The sequence below is a fragment of the Pongo pygmaeus genome, chromosome 15 (genome assembly GCF_028885625.2).
Source record: "Pongo pygmaeus isolate AG05252 chromosome 15, NHGRI_mPonPyg2-v2.0_pri, whole genome shotgun sequence".
NCBI classification, from domain to species: Eukaryota; Metazoa; Chordata; class Mammalia; order Primates; family Hominidae; genus Pongo; species Pongo pygmaeus.
In genome coordinates, this window is record NC_072388.2 from 20450596 (window position 1) to 20478264 (window position 27669).

Here is a 27669-nt window from a genome sequence, read left to right on the forward strand (position 1 = left end):
CATAGGAAGGCTTTGAGAAAGGAGTGATATAATCTGACTTCCATGTAAAAGTCTCACTCTGGCTGCCGTGCTGAGAATAGATTGCAGGTTGTCAAGATGAAAGTGGGGAAGATTGTTGTATTAACATCAGAACCAAAGATATCTGGTGTTACTCTGAGCTCAGAGGCTTCTTCCACCAGAAAAGCTCATTCAAGAGCAGCTGCTGTTACTGCTCCTGCTGATGGAAAAGGGGCTAAACACTTATTTGATAGGCTTTCTGTAGATCTGTTGACTGCAGATGACCTGTGAGTTTAGGGGAAAATGACAGGAAGGAGTCTTAATTTCAGACACAAAAAGGTCTGTTGTGAAGGCATCTTCCAGAAGGCAATATTTGTGCTTTCTTCTGTTGTGTAAGACTCCCTACTCAAATTTAGGCAGTTTAAGGACCTTAGAAAATTGTGCTGTGGTGATAAAGGTAATGGAAGTCAGAGCAGAGGGAAAATAAAAATCCACATGCCTCTGTGAAAGCCTATGTAATAAAGATCTCTGCTGCCTCATCGATCTGAACAGGGTTGAATAATCAACAAATGGACAAGAATGCTCAGCCCTTGAGCTACCAGGAGACATATGCCTTTAGCAGGACTGCCTATATAATTTACAGGACCCAGTACAAAATGAAAATGCAAAACTTCCTAAGAATTTGAAGACTGCAACAGCAGAGCATTAAAGCATGAGTTCTATGAGACTGTACAAGGTTCATACCCAGGAAGCTGGCCCTGATCACTAGTTTGGAATGCCATCACTCAAACAAATTATTCAGATATCGATGTTACAGGCAGGAGCATGGGAAAGACCTTACATTAATTTGATAACAATTCAACCTAGTGGCATACAGAATGAGGGCAAACTAACTGAGTAGTTTGGTGTAGAAAAGAAGCACCTCACCTCCTCAAATTATCTCTGAGATGGTGAGATGCCCTGTTCTTTTGACATCTACATATTTAATATAAACTCTTCACCTAGGACCACAGCAGTGGCAGAGATCCAGATGCTTGGAGAGATCTATTTGCACAGGAAAAAATATGCATAAAGAGGTTAATAGTCAAACCAAATAAGGGGCTGAGTTGTACCGTGAGCTTTTTTACAACTTCAAAGTGGGAAACATTTATTGCCCTTACTCATGGTGCTGTCTAAAGAATAACTTTGTACTCTCCTGAACATTTCAGAGTTCTACCCTCACTAAAGAAACTGTACTATTATTATTTTATTTTTAAAATATTTTTAGAAATGGGGGTCTCACTGTGTTGTTCAAACTCTTGAGCTCCAGCCATCCTCCTGCCTCAGCCTCCAGGGGAGCTGGGACTCCAGGTACGCACCACCCCACCCGGCCACTGCGTCACTATTAAAAATCATTTAGCATAGCCAGGCCGGGTGTGGTGGCTCACGCCTGTAATCCCAGCACTTTGGAAGGCTGAGGTGGGTGGATCACCTGAGGCCAGGAGTTCAAGACCAGCCTGACCAATATGGTGAAACCCCACCTCTACTAAAAAAAAAAAAAAAAATTAGCCTGGCATGGTGGCACCCGCCTGAAATTTCAGCTACTCAGGAGGCTAGGGCAGGAGAATCGCTTGAACCCAGGAGGCAGAGGTTGCAGTGAGCCGAGCTCATGCCACTGAACTCTAGCCTTGGCGACAGAATGAGACTCCGTCTCAGAAAAAAAAAAAAAAAAAAAACATTTAGCATACCCAATCTGGGGCTTTCTACTGAGAGCCTTTGTTGACTTCTCTTCTAAGGCAAAGAGCAGGGATATAAAGAAGTAACACTTCGAAAGATGGATGTTCTAGTTAAATTTCTAGGCTCTAAAATAAAATACTTAATTCACTTATTGACTGATTAATTTATCCAACAAATATTAAACTTGACGACCCTTCTAGTGTCTGGAGCCTAATAAATAACTATTGAATAATGTGTGAACAGACAGCCAAGTCCTGTGGACTCAGAGAATAAAGAGACAAATCAGATATTGAATCCTGGCTTCACCACTTTTGAGCAGTGTGACCTGGAGCAATTTGTTTATCCTCTCTGATCATCAATTTCCTCATCTATAAAATGGGAACAATAATATTAACACCTACTTTTCACAATCATGTGGATTAATGTATGCAAAGCCTCTGGTTCATCACTCAGCACTAAGTAAATATTAGCTATCATCATCATCATTACTAATTTCTATTGATTTAACTAGACACAGACAGGGCAGCATGTGTCTCACAAGCCAGAGCTTCCCTCTTCTAACCACTAATTCAAAAAGAATTGTAAGTAATGCTTAGAGTTCACTCCCTAACCCAAAATAGGATGCCACTGTGTTGTGCTTTGTTTTCTTTCTTCCTCCAGTGCCAAAGCACTTGTGTGTTTTTGCTAATCTAAGATTTAAAAGATTCCTATGTGTAGTCATGCCAAGTACTTGTATATACCTCTAAGGACCTAGTAGGTCTAGTGATCCTGGAGTCTCACATCTGAAAGAGGAACCAGTACTAAAAGACAAACTTCCCAAAATCTAAAGAAGGGAGGTGCAATCAATGGTATGAGTTAGAAGCCTCAATCCTGGGAGAGACAGCCTATGCAAGCCAGGAGAAATCATGGGTTCTCCACAGTCCCCAGCACTGGAGCAGCCATGATCAGTGCCTCCACTTCAATGCTTGTGAGGCTGTTACTCTCTGGTGAGCAAAATGACAGTTTAAAATTTTGGCTGTTTTATAATTTCCCTTATTTCTCATTTTATTACTTAGATTCAATGTCGTTTCCATTCATTCTAATAAGAACCTTGGCTTTCCAGGAAGAACCACTAGAGACTCAGTGACTTAGACACAGGGCCATGGGACCCTTTCTCCAGGGGCACACCTGACGTTGAACTGTACATACAAAATGGGTAGGTACCTTCCTCTTGTGGTATGTCCAATATCCCAAAGAGGTATCAAAATGCCTTGTCTCTGAGGCATCATGATAAATGAAAAGGAAGATTACAAAGGTTTCAGGCCCATTAAGTTAAGATTAAAACCTCTTTCCACTTGCAGAAAACCTCTATCAGAGCACTAGGCACAACTGTGTACTTTTATATTCCTAATGACACAGTAGGAGAGACTAACAGAGGAGTTGAGTGCAAATTGCAAGGGGTGTGAGAGGGGCTGGGTGTGAACACTTTCTTTTTTCTATCCAGACAGGGCCCTGGAGTGCAGGAGTGTATGTGGGAAGTTGGACAGGCTTCTTGATTTGCTATCCCAGGTTAAGAAGCACATGAGACTGCATCTTAGAAATGGGGAAAGGAAAGATTCGTCAAAACATTGCCCATATCTGTCCTCTAATTATAGCTCACTGATCAAAACTACAAGCCTAGTAATGTAATGAAGGAAAGTTCTTTGACATCAGTTATTTAAAATATGTACAATGTGATTTTCTGAAATACCTTTGTATTTAAAATGTAATTTAAATTACCCTTAAAATTAAAATAAATCAATAACTGTTTTAGTCCATTTTGTGCTGCTATAATAGAATACCTGAGAATGTGTAATTTATGAAGAACAGAGACTTATTTCTTACAGTTTTGGAAGATGGGAAATCCAAGGTCCAGGGGCCTGCATCTGGGGAGGGCCTTCTTGCTGCACCATACTATGGCCAAAGGCAGAGGGCAAAAGAGTGCACGCAAAAGGGAGAAACGGGTAAAGTGCCAAACTCATTCTTTTATCAGGAACCCACTCCCAAGATATCTAACCCACTCCCATGATAATGTCATTAATCTATTCATGAGGACAGAGCCCTCATGACCTTTTAAAGTTCCCACCTCTCAACACTGTTGCATTGGGGATTAAATTTCCAACATATGAACTTTGGGGGACACATTCAAACCATAACAATAATAAAACATTAATATTCCTGGGGAAAATGAGCAATTCACAAAAAGTAGTACAAATGGCCACTTTATAAAGAGGTATACAAATTCTTTAGTCATCAAAGAAACATTAAAAAAAGTGATTCATTTTTTCCAGCTATCAAAATAGTGAAGGTTACTAAGACACACACACACACACATCACGGAATTTTTTTTTCTGTTACTCCAAGAACCTTCTATGGCACCATGAGTCTTGAGCCATTTACTATGTAACCAGAAATAAAGACTGCAAATACTCAACTGTAAGCCAAGCCACTTCTAGTCTAAGTGCAAGGTTGCATATTTGAAGAGAAATATTTCCATTTCTGAGAAACCAGATAAAATTATGCCAGGACTGAGGAACAAAAAAGAAAAAAAAAAGCAGTCAGAAAAAAAAAGCAGTCCAAAAAAAAAAAAAAAGAACAAAGTTAAGTAGACTTTGCAAAATGACTTCAATTGAATTGCACCATCATTATCAAATAAATCTTCAAGTCCAGATAAAAAAGGAATAAGTGTACCCTCAGCACTACCCTTTTCTAGAAGAGAGAACCAAAAATATCTTGATTCACTACCATTTTCAGTAAAGAATTTTGCAAATGTGAAAAATGGTAATAACAGGAGCAATCAAACAATAGACAGTCCTGAGAGGTTACTGCTCTTTTACTGTAATGCTAAACTTTGAAATGTGAATGCTAAGTCTTTGTTAATACAATTATAATAATAATTACATTTTAGATAGAATTTCATATTTATTCTTGTATTTTTGAAGTTAATTCTATTTTTTGATATTCAGATTCAGCTTTAGCTTCGCCCAGATATTGACTTTAACATCTCACCATTCGGCATTTGGTCACAATGTGTGTTCAGTGGATCATGTTATAAGGAAATAATTAGATGTATGAAGAGGGTTTATGTAAACATAGATTTATCACAATATTGTTCTTAAAAACTGAAAATATTGAAACAACTGTCTAAAATACTGACATGTTGTGATGTGTAAGTTCTAGTGGAGATTATTCTCCCTTAGAATAAGTGTTGTAGAGATAACAGACTTAGTGTGGTGAGTCCCCTTTGCACAAAAAGACCACCTCACACCCAACATGACTCTTAAGAATGAGGACAGTAGTGAGGACACACAGCAGAACATTGAGAGGCAGATGACGTCTTATAACCTGTTCATTAACTTGCCACGTGGGGGTGCTATTCACCAATGAAATCATAATTTATGCATGAATTCTGAGTACAACTGTGAACCCTCACTTCAACAGTGATGCCCTCTGCTAGGCCAGAGACACTAACAATGAACTCCTCTCTGGACTGTCTAATTCTGATCTTAATGTTTGGTAAGTACGTTTTATGAAAATTTTTTGTATTATTTCAAAATAATAAAAACCTTCTCCAAAAGATACAACTCTGGCCAAACCCATAAAATCAGTACATTTTTCCCCCTACAGGAGGAACCAGCAGCAATTCAGTCAAGCAGACAGGCCAAATAACCGTCTCGGAGGGAGCATCTGTGACTATGAACTGCACGTACACATCCGCGGGGTACCCTACCCTTTTCTGGTATGTCCAATACCCCAGCAAACCTCTGCAGCTTCTTCAGAGAGAGACAATGGAAAACAGCAAAAACTTTGGAGGCAGAAATATTAAAGACAAAAACTCTCCCATTGTGAAATATTCAGTCCAGGTATCAGACTCAGCCGTGTACTACTGTCTTCTGGGAGACACTGTGCTAAAAGCACAGCAGGAGCTATACAAAAACCTCAAAGGCCCAGAGGAAATATGTAGTGAGGCTGGAAAACCCAGGTTGTAGAGCCTTGTTCTCTCTTTCACAGACAGTCCTGTTAAGACATTATTAGAAGATAAGGAAAATCAAAATCAAATATAACTGCCTCTAATTCCAGGGGCACAGGGTTTCTTTGACAGAAAATGGGGTCAGGGAAGAGGGTCTCAGATAATATCCCTGTTCTCATTTAGGTGAGTTCTCTCTTGTCCTTCAGGCTTTCTTGCATGATGTGTAGGAATTAGAATATGATGACTGGGATGTCAGTCCTGGCTCTACTACTTATTAGCTATGCAAATTTGGCCAAGTTAATTGATGTCTCAGAGCTTTAGTTTTTTTCTCTTGTGAAGTAGAAATAAAAATAATCACACAAATTTAACATGGAGATAAAGTGGATAAAAGGTAAGTTAGAAGGGACAGATTAGTACTCAAAGCATTACTGGAACTTGCAAGTCCCACCATAGCAGTTCTGCTCTCTCACGGCAATCTGTCTGCCTAGTGCTGACCATCCTAACAGGGCTTGGCACGCCCACTGCTTTGTCACACCACACCACACCCCACGCCCAGCCCCAGGCCATTATGATCAACATATCGTCTTTTTTTTCACAGGCTCATACTCACACCACACACAAAAATTAACTCAAAGTGGGTCATAGACCTAAATGTAAAAACTAAAATTGTAAAACTCTTAGAAGAAAACAGAGGAGTAAATTTTCATGATCTTGAGTTAAGCAGTGATTTCTTAGATGTGACACCAAAAACACAAGCAATAAAATAGAACATTGATAAGTTGGACTTCAACAAAATTAAACTTGTTTATGCTTCAAAGGACACCATCAAGAAAATGAAATGATAACCGACAGAATGGGAGAAAACATTTGCAAATCATATGTACTATGTACCCGATGATAAGGGACTTGTATTTAGAATATATAAGGAACTTTTACAACTCAATAGTAAAAAGAAATATAAACAAGCAGTAAGCAAAATATTTAAATAGACATTTCTTCAACAAAGATACAAGAATGTCTAATACACATGTGAAAAGGTACTCATTATTAGTCATGAGACAAATGCAAATCAAAATCACAAGATACCACTTTGCACTGAGTAAAAGGCTATGACTTTTTAAAAAGGACAATAACGAGTCTTATCAAGGATGCGAGAAATTAGAACCCTCATACGTTGTTGGTGGGGACGTAAAATGATGGTATCACTTTGGCAAACAGTTTGGCAGCACCTCAAAACGTGAAACATAGAATTACCATATGACCCAGCAATTCCAGCCCTATGTATCTACCCACAATACATATGTCCACACAAAAGCCTGTGCATGAATGTTCATAACAGCATTGTTTACGGTAGTCAAAAGTGTAAGTAATCCAAATGGATAAACCAGGTGTGGTATCTCTATACGATGGAATATTATTCAGCCATAAAAAGGAATAAAGTACTGACACCTACTACAACATGATGAACCTTGAAAACATTATGCTAAGTGGAAAAATCCAGATACAAAATACCCATATTGTATATTTCATTTATATGAAATTCCCAGAATAGGCAAATCCAAAGTCAGAAAGCAGGTAGGTGGCTGCCAGAAGCTGGAAGAAGTGGGGAGTGGGGAGGGACTACTTAATATATGCGTGGGGTATATATATATTTATGTATACTTATATAAATATATATAAAAATATATATATACTTATATAAATATATATAAGGGACTACTTAATATATATTTCTTTTGGGGAAAATATTCTGAACTAGATAGTGGTGATGGTTGCACAACATTGTGAATATACTAAAAGCTACCATATTATATACTCTAAAGTGATTAAAAGTATGAATTTTATGTTGTGTGACTTTTACCTCAATAAAAAAGAAGACAACCAAAAAATCTAAATGTGATTCTTAATGGGACAAGAAGCTCTAAAAAAATTAAATTCTTACTACTCCATTGCAAACAGTTCCTAAGCATATGAAATATGGAGCCATCTGATAAAACCTATAGCAGTACGGGAAGGTATACTAACTCAGCTTTTAACTAAAAATTATAAAAATGTTGACTGACAAAAAGGCAAAGGAGAATAGCAAAGATAGCATGAGCCTTTAAGGAAATCGTTAAAAAGTGGAAACTTTTTAATGAATACAGTTAAAGCTTAAAGAAAATGTGAAGTGGAACATAAAAAACATTTTAGAACAGTTTGGAGAAATGAAGAGGGTGGGGTGGGGAGGAAGGTTAATTTACATATCGAGGAAAATAGAATAATTTTGGCAGAGAATAAAGAAGAGGTAGAGCACTTCAGCTACTGATTTCATCCTCTATTCTTCATCAAATACAATAATTTTGGGCCGGGCGCGGTGGCTCATGCCCGTAATCCCAGCACTTTGGGAGGCTGAGGCAGGCAGATCACCTGAGGTCAGGAGTTCGAGACCAGCCGGGCCAATAAGGCCAAAACCCATCTCTACTAAAAATACACAAATTAGCTGGGGGTGGCAGTGGGCACCTGTAATCCCAGCTACTCTGGAGGCTGAGGCAGGAGAATTGCTTGAACCTGGGAGGCAGAGGTTGCAGTGAGCCAAGATCACGCCATTGTACTCCAGCCTGTGCAACAAGAGCAAAACTCCATCTCAAAAAAAAAAAAAATTGAGTAATTTTCAAACTGGAAATGAAGAAATGAAAAATGATGACAGATAAAGAGATACTAAGAGAGGACTTAGATGCTTTCAAAATGATCAAGTCTTCTGGGTCATTTAAACTAATCCCCAACATACAAAAAGAGTTTGCAGGCATGGTTGGCAAGGCATTGGGCGAACTTTTTGAAAACCTATTGGGAATGAAGGAAATCCCCAACTCATAACACAGAAATAGTGGATTGATACCCAGCAAAATTCTAGAACAGATTATTAACAGATAACGGTGTGGGCTCTTAGAAAATAATGCAGTGATCAGTACTAAGCCAGAAAGAGCTCACTAAAGACATTTTTAAAACAAGTCCTAAATTCAAAGGACTTCCATGGACTTCAAACATGTCAAATATTTGCAAGACATTTAATAATTTGTTTTTCACTATATCAATGGAAAAAAATATATATTATCATTTGTTGAGTGTTGTGTTTATCACAGGCCCTGTTGTACTACATATGTAAGAAGAACTGACATGTATTTATCAAGGGCTTAATGTGCATGAAGTGTTCTTCTAAGTGCTTTGCATACATTAATTCACTTAATCTTCACTACAACCTCATGAAGTAGCTGCAATCCTTATTAAAGATAAGGAAACTATTTTTAATACAGAAGAATTAACTAACTTGCCCAAGAACACAGAGTTAGTAAGGGAAGACCTGGCATACAACTAGTTTGACAAGCCCAAAGCCTGCATTCTTAAATTCTATACTTTGTTAACTCCCAATGTTATCTGTAATCCCCACCACAAAACTACAAGTTTGGTATTATTACACCCATTTTATGAATAAGGAGACTGAGGATTGGAGTATTGAATAGAAAAATCCAGTAGAAGAATCTAGTAAGTAGTAAGACTAAGGCTCAAACCTAAGTTCATTTGGATGTAGACTGTATCCTCTATTCACTTTGTCATTCTGCATAATGCTAGACTTGGTGAATCCTCAGTTGAAAGAACGGCCATATATAAATATACAATTTAGAAAAATGGCCCTATTTGTTACACCTCATGATTTTATCCTTCACTCTGACCTGTTCACATTGATATTATGTAAATTCACACAAGTTTTGCCCATTAAATGTACAAATAGCAAATTCTGAGATTGGTATATGATGATGATGTCCTAATGATGTCCAGCTAATATGTTTATTTACAGCATAAATTAAAGATTGAAAATCATCTGAACAAACTGGAAAGATAGACTGAAACTGCCAAAATAGAATTTAATGGAGATAACTGTATATTTATACAGTAGTTTTATAAAAATGAGTTGCAATGTCCGGAAGAAGGAATCCTGAATTTTTAGTATTTGTTGTGTAACGCACTCAAAGTAATTAAGGAAAAGATTTTCTGAAAGGATATTAGAAAGTCTCATAAAATCAAGTTGTGAAAAATACAGCTAGGACTCACAGAAAGAAGAAAATCACCAATTGGCTATGCTTTCTGAATCTACTTTTCTCTGGATGTATAATCTGTTCTCCTCCTGGTAAACCAGATTCCACTGTAAGCCTGTCATATTCTACTCCACAATAACTTCAGTTTGAACATACCCAGCTCTGTTTACTAAGAGATGAGTCTGGTTTGAATCCCACAGGGCTTTAAAGCCCTAGTTACACTAACTGCTGTTTCTGTACCTCTAGTTCAAATTAATGAGCATAGTATCTACCCACATCCAATAAGCTATTGCCAGAAAAAGGAGGTTATTTGGTACAAGCTTGACCTCTATGTCATCTCTTTAGAAAGGAATCCCAAAAGTGGAAAAGGACTACAAGCTCAAAATAATTCACCAATGTGATAAAACAACTGAAACTATCATAGATAACAATAAAACGACTGGAAACCAGATGAGTACAGCAATACTCTGACAGGGCAACAATATTTGAATCACATTTGAAGAGACATGAACAAACTGTAGCAAGTCTAAAAATAAGAAAGATAAAACTAATAAAGTAGTCTGAAATAATACCATGTGCAGAAAGAAACAAGGATGTCACATAAAGAAACCAGAGATATTTATAAGGACACCTTTACAAAAAAGAACAGATCTGGCCTTGAGTTTTCAAAAGATATAATGTGAAATGCAGCTACTCTACTTGATCTATCATGGCTGGCTGAAGTCAAAAAATCATCAGGCATCTGTTCTCCCACATTACCCTCACCTTACTTCTAGGACTCCTAGTAGGAGGATGCTAAGTTTGGTTCTCTATCTGTATTGTGGGTGAGAGGTGCTGTTTGTTTGTTTGTTTATTTGTTTGTTTTAGAGACAGGGTCTTGCTCTGTTGCCCAGGCTAGAGCGGAGTAACGTGATCATATCTCACTGTATCCTCAAACTCCTGGGCTCAAGTATGTGACCTGCATAATAAATGTCTACGCCTCATGCCACTAGGTGGCAATGTGGGTGTTACATTGAAAAGATCACAGATGGTTCACTTTGCAGGTAAAACTGTAAATGTTCTTAAGTGTGCATTTCTGCTGCTTCTGATGGGCTGAGAATCCCCTTTGATTTCTAAAGTAAATGTAGAGACGTTTTAAAAATAAAGGACTCCTTTGTCCAACGTATATTCCGAAATCCTCCAACAGAGACCCGTGTGAGCTTCTCCTGCAGTAATAATGGTGAAGATCCGGCAATTTTTGTTGGCTATTTCGTGGCTTCAGCTAAGCTGTAAGTTGGGGAGTTTCAGGACATGAGATATTTTTCAAAATTCTGGGGAGGGGAGAGAAGGGACTCCAAGTGGCTAATCTGGAGTGCCCTCCTGAAAATGTGTAAAGAAATAATGTGTATAAATGTTGCAATAATTATAATATTCTGTATCTGATGATGTCTTTGAGAACAGGTGTAAGTGCCGCCAAAAATGAAGTGGAGCAGAGTCCTCAGGACCTGACTGCCCAGGAAGGAGAATTGATCACAATCAACTGCAGTTACTCGGTAGGAACAAATGCCTTACACTGGCTGCAACAGCATCCAGGAGGAGGCATTGTTTCCTTGTTTATGCTGAGCTCAGGGAAGAAGAAGAATGGAAGATTAATTGCCACAATAAACATACAGGAAAAGCACAGCTCCCTGCACATCACAGCCTCCCAGCCCAGAGACTCTGCCATCTACATCTGTGCTGTGAGACACAGTGCTCCCCAGGCACCTGGAGCCCGTACCTAAACTCTAAATTTGAGGCATCATTTCTTACTCCTGTCTTTCAGACTTGTCTGTCTCTATCCTTGGTCACATGATGTAAAATATTTAAGTTTTTAAAATACAATATTTTCCCCTTCCAGACCATCTCTCTTCTCTACAACATCATCACCAAGTATGTTAAAATATGTGATTTTTACCTTGGAAGTAAAATACACGGGGTATAAAAATCCTGATTCCGCTACTTATTAACTGGATGATCTTGACCAAGTTACTTAACTTCTCTGTGCTTCAGTTTTCCCTCAACTATAAAAAGGAACCAGTGTTAACCATAGTACCTAACCCCAATTGTGGGGATTATATGAGGTAATATACACAAAGGGCTTGACACGTTTCTTGGCACATAGTGTTACATAAGGGGTATCAATTATTAGTATTAGTTGTAGATGCACCATGAGTTTGCTAATACTCACTATGGTTTAATACCACAGATCATTGAAGAAGTACGTGGAATATAAATAATAAGCACCTTATAATAATTTTAGTTTTTAGATTCTTTCCTAATGATGTCCAGCAATTGGCCTTTTTAATAGTGTTAAGAAAAACAGAGAGTAGCTGTAGAAAACATAATAGAAAGATGACTCTATGGTTTGGTTTGTGGTGTGGAAATGAAAGACTGGTAAGAGATGTTTCTGAGGAAGCTCAGCTGCTTCTTTGGAAAAAAGAACAGGTTCTAAGTTTTCATGTGGAGATCTCTAATGGAAACTTGCATTTGTGGAAATTCATGAAGCAAAATATCAAACCCAGTGTATCTAAATCAATGGTTCTTTATATCCTCCAAGGATTCTTTACATTATTATTCCCAATCCCAGTGGAATTCTTATATCAAAACAAGTTTTATGATTATTATTGTTCTTATTACTCAACAATATCAATCATATATATTAAATTATAGCTACATTCTTTTTTAAAATCAAAGGTTTTTTAAATCAAAATACTACCTGCACATATCTAAAAAGCCAGTAGTATTATAAAGGTCTGTTCCTTCCTTATCCCATCAAGAAAACAGAAATACCACGCTCTACCCCCACCTTACAATTCAAATCCATTGTAGCAATTTCTAATTAATATGTATATACTCTTGATTTATCGTTATTAAGCATGATCTATTGACTGCCTTCTATGGCAGCATGCCACTACTCTCACCTTCTCAACATAGTTATATATATCATAAGCTGGGGTTAAATAGACAGTCAGTGCATATATGATTATGACCACATGAATATTGCCACTGTACAACCAAAATGACAACTATGAGTATATTTCCTTTCTGGTACAATGTACTTTCTTAGTTAATAATTACATTTTTTTTCATTTATTCTATGTCAATGTGCTATTTTTTCTAAGTTCTTCAACACAGTCTTAAAAATATTTATTAATAATTTCTCTCAAATGCTTCAAGCACCTTAATTTCTTTTTTTTCCCTCAAGATTCCGTTTCCCTTGACCTCCGTTGTTTCCTTATGTGAACTGATTGCTCTATAAGCATAAATGTGATTCTAGACATTTTAGCACCACTCTCCCAAGTTGGCATTCTTGCATTTTGGATCTCATATCTTCATTTCCCAAAGACAAATACTAGAGAGAAAAAAGGGAGAGGAAGAAGAAGGAGAAAGAGAAAGGAGAAAGAAACACTCTTGGGCTCACTTTTGAACAATGAGAGAAACAATTGAATAAATGGTTCCAGCCCGCCCCCACGCCCTGCAGGAGGAAAAGTCTGAGGCATATTTCAAAAGACTCTTCAGAAGGTCATGTCAGGATCAGGCACCAGTCATGCACATGGTGGCCAGCTCCATTATGCACCGTTGCATTGGCTTTCTCCACTATCCAAATTTGCTCCCTTGATCCCTTACTCCTGTTCCATGAGATCACTTCCCAAAAATGCCCTGCATGAAAACATTTATCTCAGTCTCAGCTTTTAAGGGAATATAAGCTAAGACATGCCTTTTCTCCCTATGAATAGAGAGGACACAGAGCCGGAAGACACAACCCTGCCTGTCTGCTCTCAGTAGTGCCTTATCCCCTTCAAAAGCCCTAGATACTGGCCTATGTAGCTGTCCCAGTGACTACTGACCACAGCTTCTCTATCGGTAATACATGTTCCTGGCTTCCTGTTTTTAAGAAGTACTGGACACACCTGTGTCACTTTCCTGAAAGAAAGAGTGCTGAGATTGGAGGGTCCAAGTGGAATTCCAGGGTGAGACAGAGAGAAGATACAGGAGATGCTGGCCCTAACAGACAGGGAAAACAAAACAAAACAAAAAACTGTTCTTATGAAATAAAATAAAAAGTCATCTTCATCTGAGAGTCCACTGGTCTTTCCTGAAAGCCAAGTCATTTTTCCATCTAATAAATGCACAAGTAAAAATCAAGAAAACATAAACATGGATAAAAGTTTCCTCATAGAGTTGACAAGATTATTCACAGAGACAGACTTCTTGGTCTCAATTTTCTCAGCATCCTCAGAGTTTACTGTGTGGACACTGTGATCACAGAAAGAATCTCAGGTGCCAAAGCTAGCAATTCAAGTTGTTTCTGGTGGAAGTCAATGCCCTCCTGTAGTCAAATGAATGAACTAGTAGAAACCACTGCCTTGGTCAGTTTCCCCTCTCCTGTATCTGGCCTTCAGCACCTCAGTAGGTGCTTAGAGAGCACTTACCAGGCACCAGCTCCCAGCTGATATGGGAACCATTGGAACTCTCTCCAGAGAAACTCAGTCTGGCCCAGTGTTTCTGACTTCAAGCCTCATTTCCATGAATCAGGTAGCTGATGAAATTGATAGACTGCAAACTCCATGAGGGCAGGAACCATGCCTTGGTCATTACAGTGTCCCTAGTACTTAACATAGTGCCTGGAGCCAGGAGCGTTCTCAATGATCTACGCTGCTTTGTCATCTGCTCTGATAATGAGAGTTTCTTGATGTCAAGGGCTGTGTTTTCTTCATTTTTGTATCCACAAAGGGATTAGTACTGTATTTAACAATAGTAGAAACTGAAGAAAAAAATTGTGTGGAATCACATTTCCTCTTTTTCATCAGAAGTGACTTAGTCTTGCTGACTTTCTTTCTATGCCCTTGTGTGTTGCCTCTTTGCTTACTTGATTTTTTTGCCTCACTGAGAATGTAAGGTCTGTGAGGACATCGGCTTGTGTTTCTTCATCCCTGATATTTCTTTTGCAACCAGCCCAATTCTGATATCTAGAAGGAGGTCAAGAAGTGGTTTTTGGAAGAATAAGTGAATATAATAGTTATTTCAGACTTGTGTTAAAAGGCCTCTTTGCACAATTTAGTAGAAAAAGCACTACAGTCTTAGTCCCAGTTTTGCAGTGTAACTCTGAAGTCACATCCCCACTTTCAGCTTCAGTTTATAACCTGGAAAATTAGGATAATAATACACACTCTACCTTTATCAAAAGAAATCATGATCTAATCTGAATTAGATCGTGAAAATGAATACCTTTTAAAAAGTGAAAAATTTTAAACAAACAAAAATTAATATTATTATCAAGGAATTTTATATATATATATATATATGGAATTAAATGGACAAGAAATACTATCCTAATATACTCCAAGACAACAGTTTTCACTCCCATACTTATCCACACTGCTATGCAATTCAGTCAGTGCCAAATCACTACCCACACACCTGGTTGTCCTTATTATTGTGGCTTTGCAACCTTCCCATCACTCAGCTTATCCAAATATTCTCCTGTATCTAAAACCAGTTTTTAGAATCTCCAAAGAGCTTGCTTTCCAACATCCCCCAGAAACATGCATTTCTCACCTTACTGAGCCAAACTATTCCCCAGTGTTCATCGTCTCTCCAAGAAAAGTTTTTATTCATTTGGTCGTTGGTCAACATTTTTCTCAGCTATTTCTCAAAATGTATGTTCTATTCTACTACTTTCTTAAACTAATGCTATTTTCACCCCTGGCCAAACTTTGTATTTGAATTTGAATCTTATTTGAATTTTACATTCTAATTTGGCAATATCTTTGTAATCAGAAATACCAGTGATAGTACTCACCATTCAGTGTACGAAGTATATAAAATAGACATGCTGCATATCTATTAAGTGATGAAAATTTTCTAGGTGATTTTATTATAAAATTAAACATTTTTAGAAGAAAATGTTTCTTTAGTAGATTGAGAAGAAAATATTCCAGGGAATGACCAACCCAGTGATATCATGTTACTGTATATATAAATTTTCATACTTGATTACAACTATAATCAACTACAATGTGAAATTTCTTTTGAAGTGCTAATAAGTATGAAATATTCTCTTCAACCTCAGATTAAATATTCACCCTCAGTCCCCCTCATTTCCCCTGAAATACAATGACATTAAATTGCCTGATCTTTGCATTTTCTGATTTATTTTATTTTTATTTATTTTCCTTTGAGGTGGGCTGGGTACTTGCAATGGCTAATAGTGCAGAGCTGCAATTCTAGGCACTATCAGCAGGTGTTTAAACACATTATGTGGATTATTTAAAAACTTAATTTAAGGCATATGATAATATAGTACTGCTTTGTATTTTTACAAACTCATATTTTAAAGCTCCATTCTTAGCTCAGAGCTGAGCCATTAAAGTTCAATAATGTAAGACAGCAAGAATGCTAAAGCTTGATACTAAACCTATTCAGTAATATGGAACAGAATTTGAGATCAGGAAAGAGGTGGTCCCACAACTGGGAATTAAAATCAAAATAGATTTGAGCAGATAAAGCTGCATGTCCAAAGGAAGTTGATGGGAAAACTTGAATCTGCCAGGAATTTTCTGCTAGATTTACCGCAGATCCTGCCAGATTCAAGCCAAGCATAGAAAAATCAGCAGAAAACCTCCTTCATCACTGCCTGTGAAAGAATGTTGAGTCCAAGAGACGAGTAGAGAAAGACCCCTATAGATTAGGACCCATTAATATACACTGACTTGGCAAACCAAGACCTAGAGGCAAGCACAGACCACAGGACCACCAGATGATTTACTCCCTTGGATTCTACTGGTGGCAAAAGCTGCTCCCAGGGTCCACTTCCCTGTACAGAAAACTACTCCATAAGAACTGAAAATTATATGGCAATACACATCAAAGAGTCCTTGCACTCTGACCCTGTAATTTCACTTCTAGAAATTTCTTCTTTCTTAAAAAACAATCAAGTATGTACAAAGATTCCTTTTTTAAATGTTGGTGAGAGCTTTATTTAAATGAGTGGAGAAGGAAAAGAAATCCCAATGTCTAACAAAGGAGTTGATTTAAAAACTGGGGGCACATTTGTCTAATGGATATAACCAATAAAAATCATTTTATCTAAACTTGTGCTTCCAGCCACGCTGAAATAACAGGGACCAGATTTACCCTTCCACTTGAAACAACAGCAACTGAGAAGGCTCCAGACAAATGACATAAATCAACAATTTCCAAAACACGGTACACCAAGCAATAAATGACCATGATCCTGAGAGATGGGAAACAAATGAGGCGAGCCCTAACATTGTAATAGCTTATTGCCTTGAGAGAGTTTCTAGGCCACAGCACAAAGAGGGGAAACTAAGGCAGAACCTGGTAGGCTCCCTGAGTTGAGGCAACAGAGCTGAGACAGAGAAGACTAAGGCAGCTAAAGTTCATAAGACAGAATACGCGAGAGGAGAGAGGGGCACAGAGAGGACCTAGAGATCTGCCGAGGGTGCCCTCAAGTATTCAGCAGAACACTCATCTGCGCACGCGTGTGGAATCTACCCAAGGGCGGGTGGCGGCAGCAGGGAATAACCATCCAAAAAGATTAAAGGAAAGAGGACCTCTTCAAGTATGTCTAGAATTCAGAAAAGAGTTTATTGCTTAGCCATATATTTCTTAATTCTTTAATTAATGTTTCATACATTTCATTTTCTCTGGCTCTAGTCACTTATCATTGTTGTCCATTTTCAAACAAAGAATCATTTCACATATTGAGGAAACAATATATGAATAGCCTGTCTGGCTTAGGTAAAGAGTAAAGGCAAGAGACCAGGTGTGGTGGCTCACGTCTGTAATTCTGGTACTTTAGGAGGCAGAGGCGGGCAGATTACCTGAGGTCAGGAGTTTGAAACCAGCTTGACCAACATGACGAAACCCTGTCCCTACTAAAAATACAAAAAAGTAGTTGGGTGTGGTGGCACATGCCTGTAATTGCAGCTATTCCAGAGGCTGAGGCAGGAGAATCACTTGAAGGTGGGAGGCAGAAGTTGCAGTGAGTGGAGATCACGTCATTGCACTCCAGCCTGAGCAACAGAGCAAGACTTCATCTCAAAAAAAAAAGTAAAGACAAGAATAAGTATCACCCATATGGCATGACCAAAGTTTTTGGTAAACCTAGGGTTTTTTTCTGTTGTCAGTAATACAATTACCCTTAAAAACTAGTTTTTATTTCTCATTCCTGAACTCATTTAAATATAATGTCAAAGTATGATAAATTCAAACTATGCTGACACCTGTACGAATGTGGCTTTGTATGATATAAAGTCTTTATACTTTCACCAACTTCAAACCTCAGTTTCTACTGTTATAAAGTTCATTTCACTATCTCTTGTGACCATTTAAATACTTTCACATATTTCATTGCATTTTTCATCTTCTAGGGCTGAGGACTCCTAATTCTTAAGAATATTTCTGTTATCCCTATAATTACTGTTTTGTCTCTCCAGGCATTCTTTTTTACTGAACAGGTGTCATTAATGACTTCCAGAAAGGATTCAAACACCATCTCTACATTTATCCTTCCAAGTGCTGTGACTACTGCCTTGCTAACTACATTTTCCAGGCTCCCTTGCAGCTAAGGTGCAGACCTGTATTCAGCCAAGTATTTGATTGGGAGATGAGCCATCTGAGGAACAGGCTAGGCAGGGGCATCCCTTTTCTTGGTTTAGGGGCAGTGGAGGCCACATGGTCTGGGTTAGGCACCAGCAGCATCTTCTTGATTGGGCCAGGAGCAGTAACTTCCTGTTTGGGCCTGTTTGGCTGCATATTCTGTTGCTGGCAGCACTGGAGGCAGCTAGCATAGGGATAGGACTGCAGCCTTCTTACGACGCTGATGGACGGGTGGTTCTGGGCATCACTCCTGGAAGTCGAGCCTAGAATCTTTTTCTCCAGTCTGCCCAATGATTCTATGAGCCTTCTGCCTCCCCAAATCCTGATCTGCTTACGCTAGGTAAAGCGATTTCCTTTCTTTCTTGTCCCTTAGCACACAGACATCTCACAGTGTTTAGTCTGAGACCCACCACAGCTTTCATTCCAGCATCCTTTAAGCTGAGTATCAGACCTGGTTAACTTTTTCACTGCAGTACACTTGGCTCATTTCAATGAGGATGAGTTCATGTTTATAGTGATTTCTGGTTCCTTTGCTTGGAAATCCTAAAAGATAGAAAAGAGCCTCCAGTTGCTGCAGACACAGGCATGAGATATACTGAAAACTCTCCAAAAGTGTCTCTTGGAATGTTTCTTCATTACTTCACTAGGTTTCTTTCTAACCTTCAGAGCTAGTAAGGACCTTGGATTAAAAGGGCCATTGAATTTCTAGTTTAGTTAAGAAATACTTTCCTCATTTCATGGGAGTGGGGAAGCAGTGCAGACTAAACTCAGAGCTCACATCATGTTGTTCTTACCAGTTCAAATCAAATCACGGTTTCCAGTCGCTTGGCTAATATTTATCCTTCTTTAAATCTTGATGAAATGTCTCTTCCTCAATGAACACTTCTCTGCTCCTCAATCTAAATTTGTTCCCCTCGTGTAAACCCTGTAATTTCTATGTATTTCTGTGTGATTATTTGTATAATATCTGTCCTTCCTATTAACCTCTAAGTTCCACTAAATGCTCTGTGTTCAGAATAGTGCCTGGCACAAAGGAGTATGACAAATAGTGATGAATGAATGAATCTGAGCCATCAGACATGTATCTTACTTTGTGTTTGGCTGTCCCTCAAGTGTAGATGTTCCTAGTGACAATCCCATTAATTCAAACACTGACTGGAGGGGATTGAAAACATATGAAGCAGTGCTTTTGGAACTGAGGCTGTAGTCCAATATGAGTGGAGATAAAAAATGAAGACTTTAAAAAAGGAATTCACATAAAAGCAGGTATCAACATGGAAAACTGCAGAGGATGCTTGTATACACAGTGGGCACAGCAGCAGCATTAGACCAATCACCTCCAAACTTGAGGTTCCAGGCTTAGGTGACAGATCAGAGTGAGCCAGGCACCGTGGGACAATGGGAACACTTAGATTCCTGACACTGGAATTTGCTGATTCTTCTACTAACGTGTAGCAAGAAATTTAGCCTTACCCAAAGTCAGGTCTGGTCTTTGTCCCAGTTCCTGGGAGATAACCTCTGAAGGCTCGGAATTTCCTGAATTGTTAGCATGTCTTTATAATTGATGGTGGGGTCTTTGGCCCACACTTAATAGTTTCTGCTATCAAGATGACTCATTGTGAGCCTGGCCACACTTAATGGTCTCAGGATGGGGGCTGGCCATGCCAGAAAGACCAACCATATAACTTAGGGTGGAGGGTTTGGGTCACAACCTAGAGACTGAGTTCAACCGCACAGGCTATCAGTCATCCAATATAATGAAGCCCCAATAAAAACTCTGGACATCAAAGCTCAGCTGAGTTTTCCAGACTGGCAATATTCCATGGGTGTTTCATGCCTTGATGCTGGGAGGGTAACTCATCCCTGAGGACAGTGGAAGTTTCACATTTGGAACCCTACCAGACTCTGCCCTATGCATCTCATCCCTTGGCTGCTTTTAATGTATGCTTTCTCTGTAATAAACGAATCACAAGTATACTAGGTTTCAATGAGTTCTATGAGTCATTCTAGTGAATTATGAAACCCGATTCAGGAAATACCCAACCTTGCCATTGGTGCCAGTAGTGAGAGTGGTCTTGCATGAACTTATCTCCCCTTTGTAGTTGAGTCCTACCTGCTTACAGTTGGGGGCAGAAGTCTTATTTAGATTTAGTCTGGAGGTCTATGCCCTTAACCTTGCAGTTTGGCTAACTCTGGGTAGCTACATTTTGTACTGAGCAACTCTATATGAATAAAAGAAGTTTTTTTCATATAATGCCTAAACAGAGAATCAAGTATATCAAGAAAGTTTTTTAAAAGTTAAAAGTAGGCAAGTCAACTGGTAATAAAGTAGGCAAGTCACAAGGTAATTAAATGCCTACGTTTCAATGATTACACGTGTTGCTTAGAACATATGCATATATGAGATCATCACATTAAAATATTTCTAACACATGGGCTGGCAACACCTAACAATAATAATAATTAGTAATTGTCTAGTTCTTACTACTAACTGGTTTCTGTTCTGAGTGTTCTACGTATATTAACAAATTTAATTCTCATAACAACTCTGGTTATTAGCCAGGTTTGTAGAAGCTGAGGCACAAGGAGGTTAAATACTTTGCCCTATGGCACACTCCCAAAATTTGAATCCAAACCATGTAACTCCATAGCTCATGCTCTTAACCAATGCCCCATATAGCTTCTCAGAAGGCAATCACTTGAAATTTCTCTCTGATCTTATAGAAAGGTGTTAGTAGACTGGTTATCTTAACATCCAATCCTAATCATCTTTGTAGCAAAGTAATATTTTTATATGAACACGTCAGAGACATTTGAACCAGAGCAACTCCATCTGGAATACGGGCTGGGTAAGATGAGGCTGAGGCCTACTGGGCTGCATTCCCAGGAGGCTAATGCATTCTTGGTCACAGGATGAGATAGGAGGTTGACACAAGACACAGGTAACAAAGACCTTGCTGATAAAACCAGTTGCAGTAAAGAAGCCTGCTAAAATCCACCAAAACCAAGATGGCAACAAGAGTGACCTCTGGTCGTCCTTATTGCTACACTCCCACCAGTGCCACAACAGTTTACAAATGCCATGGCAATGTCAGGAAGTTACCCTATCTAAAAAGGGGAGGCATGAATAATCTACCCCTTGTTTAGCATATAATCAAGAAATAACCATAAAAATGGGCAATCAGCAGCCCTCAAGGATACTCTGTCTATGGAGTAGCCATACTTTTATTCCTCTACTTTCTTAATAATCTTTCTTTCACTTTACTCTATGGACTCACCCTGAATTCTTTCCTGTGTGAGATCCAAGAACCCTCTCTTGGGGTCTTGATTGGGACCTCTTTCCAGCAACAAAGAGATGTGTATTTTATTTCTGAAAATACTTTTTTGCTTTGTTATCGTTCTCATGTTAGGCCAGCAGCTCAAGAAGTCCTGGTCTCCTTCCTGTATTGGAAAAGGGAGTTCACAATGAACACAAAAGACGAAAGGAGAAATTTGAAAATTCCTCTGGAGACAATAGAATGGAAAAAAAGGGTTTTGAGTTTGGGTTATGACTTTTGAGTTTAAAAATAAATCTATGCCTCAAAAAGTTCTCTTAGAATATATGTAAATACAAAAACCAATTACGCAACCCTAGATTTAATGCAAATTTCTTAGTTTCTGGGAATTTCTGGGGTGATGGAGACAAAAGCAAGAAAGTAAGACATCAGTGAAGATCTGTGTGCCCATTTCCATATACCCTCCCAGCAGTGGGGTAGGAGGAGGCAATTTTTAGCCCCCAAATAGGATGTTAAGAATCTGAAACTAGAGGAGATTGACAACTAATTCCTCTCAGAAAGCCTGAGTGACAATATCCTGCAAATTTCCATCAGGGCAGAGACAGCTGTGCAGTACTGCCAATAGGCCCAGAGAGCCCAAGACAGCCCCATTCTGCCAGATTGGAATTAGAGTAGTTGAATTTTTACATGCACACAAAAAGCATAGAAGTTAACAGAGAGAGACTTAGTGGACCTGGATGGGTGTCAATATTATAATAAAAATGATGCAGAGCATGTAGATTAACAGCCAGAGACCTACAGGGACTCAGACATCAGGACATTAGAAACAATAATGTCCCAGACTGGACCCTAAGCACTGCACTCCAACAGATGCTAGTATGGGCCAGGTGTCCCAACCAATGCCAGACCACCATTTAAGGCCTCTACATGCCACCCCAAGGATGGCGAGGAGGAAACCTGACCTGATGGAAGACATCCTGAATTGACTTAGAAAGTCATGATTTTACTGAGAAAACCCTGTATTTACTTAAAGCAAGCTTTCTGACACCAGGTAAAGTGGTTACCAGAGTTAGAAATTAGGCTGTTATAGAAAATAAAGATGTCCTGGATTGAACATCTGAGTAAATTACAAAACATTTACCCGCTACATCTCTATTCACCAGATAGCGAAGCTCAAGCATTCCTCTGCCCCTATATAAATGACAAATGACATTCACGTGTATCACATATCCCCTCAGGCCTAACTAGGGCTGTGTGCTGTTTCCAAGCACAAAATGTCACAACTGAAAACCACTCACCTGGATACTTGCTATAAGAAAAAGCTTGGATTAGTATGGAACTTGATGTAACCCTCAAATATGGGAGTTTGTCACTAGAGGTACCAGAGGACCACATTCTCTGTTAGGGGACCTTGATGACAGTATATTACAATGAAGGCAGTGACTGGCAAACAGCGGCTTCAAATAGGCATGCAAACAAACATTGAGAAACAGTAAGCACATAAGATAACTCATTTACACACTTTTATATGCAGCATGTATAGGATTTAAAATAACATTCCCAAGTTAAACTGAAACCATTACTATGTAAATGCCACAGCCAAGTCAAATGAAATAGTAAATACCAGCCTTGCAAATTGGTCTCCCTCAAGGGCACTCAAAAGAGTTAGACTGCATGCTGCTGTCTTAGGAAATGTCCTCCTCTCTATCAATCATTTCTGTTTTGACATCAAACCCATTGACAAGCATATGTTTTGGAATTTCTAAACAATTGACTTTCAAGGACTCACATTCATTCTGCACTTTCTTAGAAACCTCATAGGAGCCACTGTTGCCAATAAAATAAAATAAAATAACACAAACATTATAAATCTAACCCCAAAATGGGGTTGCTTCAAAAGAGAATGGACACCCCACTCCCTACACTGCTTGTACACATCTGTGTTGACTCTCTTGGTGAATTGGCCCATGCAAGCAGGAGATCATCAATCAACAGGTGTCACCAACTGCGAGTCAGAATTGCTCAACAGAAAAATTGAGTCTTTTTTTATTCCCTATTGTCACCTACTAAAATGTAAGTTGCTTGTTGATCTCATCACACTGAGCTATGTTTCAGTGAAGTGTTGAAAAGGCCCAGCCTGCACATATTCTTGAAATTTTGAAATAATGGCTCAGTGAACAGATGTATACTTTCTCCCAACAGCTCTTTGTGGAAATGAATTTTTTATGAGCCCAAAGTATCTTTGATTCATCCCTGATTAAAAGTCAAATTAAAACTAAATACCATATACTTTTTGAAAGACATTTTAGGAAGTTATTGACACAAGGACTTTTGAGACTGAAAATCATGGGTTAACAATAAACCTTTGTTTGGTGAAACAAAAGAACAGTACAGGACAGAGGTGAAAAGCACAGGCTCCAGGGCCAGAGTCCCTGGGTTCAGATTCTTCACATTTCAGCTCTGTGACCTTGAACAAACTACTCCAGTTAATCATAACTTCAGTCTTTTTTAAAAAATGAGATATTAAATAATGGGTATAAAATAATAGGGTTGCCATAGAGGAAAATATAAGGTAATATTTATATGCACATAAAACAGTGCCTGGCACAGAGCCAGTATTCAATTAGTACTAGCTATTTTTTGGGTACAGGTAGATAAAAGAAGCATTTAATGAATAGTTACATGCCCATTAACATAAAATGTAAGCCACATCCATATTCTGTAGCTTATGGTGACAAACTTTTCTGCTCGCGTATTAACTAAAAGGAGCGAAGAGCTTCCCTATAATATTGAAAATTTTATCCTAATGGTTCAAAGGACTGTTTTCTAGGAATGTTTGCTACAGAAACCTCACTGGTTAGATGTTTGTTGGAGCACACTGTGATTATTCATTGTCATTGTGAACTGTGTTTACCATGGGAGGCTGTTCTGACTCACCACTTTGTGACTCACCAATTAGTAAACAGCTAAATGTCGCATTGCTGATTTAGGTGTAATTTACTGCGTCAATATAAAAGGACTCTGCAGATTCTACTAAAATCGAGAACATAGCTAAAGGCATTCTTCATTGTAAAAATGAATTTTAGAAAACCAGATGACTCTAACAGAGTTACTTTAAAATACAATGCAATATGTCTATTTTAAATGACAACAATATCTCCTGTCTGACAGCATTCAACTTACTTTCAGATTTATTTGGTGTTTTCTCAACTTCGTGAGCACTTGAAAATCCATAAAGGAGGGAAATACGTCTTGTTTCATTTTCAATAGTTTTATCCAGGACACTTTTCAGAAGTATTTCATATTTACCATGTTTTCAACAAGTAACTCTTAACAATACTCTGAGAGTACGATCGTGATGATAGGTAAAAATCAGGATCACTCCCTTTTCATCTTTACCTGTGTAGAGCAATGTAATGTGCCCTTTTCCCAAACCCTCTGACTCCATGAGGGATGAGACACAGAGGGTGTGGCTGAAGGCTCCTAGGCCCAGGACTCCTTGGCTGGTGTCCTGTAGCCTGCAGTCCAGGGCTTGCAGGTGATCAAACAGGGAAGGAGAAATGAGGGAGGCACAGTGCTATGAACAGGCCTGTGTTTTCACTGAGAATGGTGGTTAGCAGATGCTCAGATGTGTTCCTTCTCCCTCACACTCACCTTTGGCTTGGTTCTTAACTCCTGCCCACCCGCCCCAAACCCTCTGTGGAGGTCCGGAAGAACTCACAAAGAACTAAGTGAGTCACAGACACCCAGCAAACAGTCTCCAGAGAGGCCTCTGTGCATGAAGACTTCCCCAGAAGGATGCCCACTCTTCCTACCTGGCCTGGGAACTCAAAATGGGCACAAAAACTGAAGACTGTGAGGGAGGGTCAGGTTACAGGCCAGAAACTGACAATAAGATTGATGATCAAATAGCTGAATTATTGATTCTTATCCTGAGACCCACTCCTCATTTTCAGTCTTGTGTTAAACCTCAGTGAGGGGTGTTCTGTCTTGTGTTCTATCTATAGAGGGATGGATCCCAACTTTTCTGAATATGGGGACGTACTTTTTAAAGCCAAAAATTTTGCAGATAGTAGTGGATTTTTAACATCCATTGATTAACAAAGTACCATGAATACAGTAACATTTTTAAATAAATTTGCTTTCAGTTTTTTTAACTAAACATAATACATGCACGTATATATTTAAACTTATCACAGTGCCTGGCACAGTGGAAGCACTCAACAAATATTAGCTATAATTACTGCTATTGCTGTTGTTTCCTCAATCTATAGGTAATGCCTGGTATACATGTGGATTCTTAGAGTCCTTATAGAACACAGCAACACATGAACTGTACTAGGCTCTAAATCTTCTCTCCCAGGAACTTCATCCGATGCATATTTCACCAGCAACAGCAGCATTTAGCACTGTCTTGCTGTAGAAAAATTCTTGATAAATTAATTGAATTAAATTTATGTCACATAAAATGTCATGAAGAGATGGAAGTGTCTTGGTCCTGTATCTTAGCATTTTCAAATCTCTCCGTTGTTTTTTTTAATGTGTAGATTTCACCTGTGTAAAAATTAAAAATAAGAAAACTGATTCTAATGCTCTTCATGAAAGACAAGAAAAGCCTTCTTGGAAAGCAATAGTTATGGGAGAGTTCTGCCAGAATTTGTTCTCAGTATGACATGAGAGCAATTTTATTCTAGGAACTAGAGGTGCTGAGGACTCAGCTTCTGACCTACCCTAGATCATAAACATCACTGGACTAATGGCCAATTGAGAATAATCTAAGCTCTTGTCCTTTTATAACAGACCTGGTTATGTCCTAAAAAGTAGGAGCATTTATAAATAAATAAGAAAGTTTAACAGTTCAATAGAGCAACGTGACTTTCCAGCACCTCTCTGAACAGGTGACATCTATTTCCCCATCCCTTGAATCTCAGTTGGCCTTGTAACTTATGTGGATCAACAGAATATGGCAGAAGTGACAGCTGTGCAAGTTCTGAGCCCTCACCTCAAGAGCCTTTGCACTCTCACCTGCTCTCTTGGACCTCGGCTTTTTTCCATGTGAATAAACCGAGGCTAACCTTCAGGAAGAAAAGAGACCATATGAAACAGAACCACATCAGCCTGAGGCCCTGGACATGTGAGAAAGCTGAAGATCAGCAAAGCTGACCTAAAACTGAGTCACAGTTGACCTCAGATGCATGAGAATCTAGCCAAGGCTGAAAACATTTGGTTGAATCCCACCTCAATTTCTGACCCAAAGATAGCAACTAATGTACAGTATCATGATTATTATGCAGTCGTTAGAAAGAATATATTAGATAAATGTGTATTGGCCTGGAAAAGGTATCATCTAAGTATGCTTAATGATTATCCATCTTTAAAAAAAATATGGAAATAGGGTTGTAGAACAAGGGTCCTGGACATACTGAGCTTACATTTCTGTTGGTGAAATAAAACACATATAAGATGATGAGGAAATAATTCAACCAACAAGAAAATGCTTTACAACCAAGAGACTTATTAAATAAAATGGGTGCACATTTTATGATACCAATAAGTATAATAGTACCCTAACACAGTAGATACATTTCTGTTGTCTGTAGTTATCCTTCAGAAAGCCATCATGGCAGAACCTTTAAATGACCTCAGAGAGCGAGGGTTTATGTAAATAAAGAATTAAGTCAGTGTGGGTAGAGGTTCAGCACCAGGGTGCAGGAAGTTATGTGAAGATTGTGGTATGGGGCTCATATCTAGAAACAGAGAGTGGCCCCACGTCAGCCTATGAGGGAGGAGCCAGGCCCCACCTCAAGAGTCTCCTTCAGGAAGATCTCTGTGGGAAAGGAGCAGGGGTTCCAGGTTTTTGGCAAAGCCTGTGCTTGGGCAATCCATCAACACAGTTAGTCCAGGGCCCACAGATAACCTCTGACCCTTCTCACATTTATTTTCTCTGCCTGGTACTTCCTCTAAGGAGCATCCTGCCACT

The 27669-nt window shown here is 38.8% G+C and overlaps 1 protein-coding gene and 1 gene segment (V, D, J or C); both read left to right on the forward strand.

The window, feature by feature from the left end:
• LOC129012897 (T cell receptor alpha chain MC.7.G5-like) overlaps positions 1–27669 on the forward strand; it is a 595859-nt gene that overhangs the window by 341991 nt on the left and 226199 nt on the right. The gene's annotated exons all lie outside the window — the stretch shown is intronic.
• Positions 10988–27669, forward strand: part of LOC129012899 (T cell receptor alpha variable 41-like) — a 188552-nt gene continuing 171870 nt past the window's right edge. Inside the window, 2 exon segments of the V gene segment in view lie at positions 10988–11039; positions 11212–11489. Of these exon segments, the coding sequence occupies positions 10988–11039; positions 11212–11489 (330 nt within the window).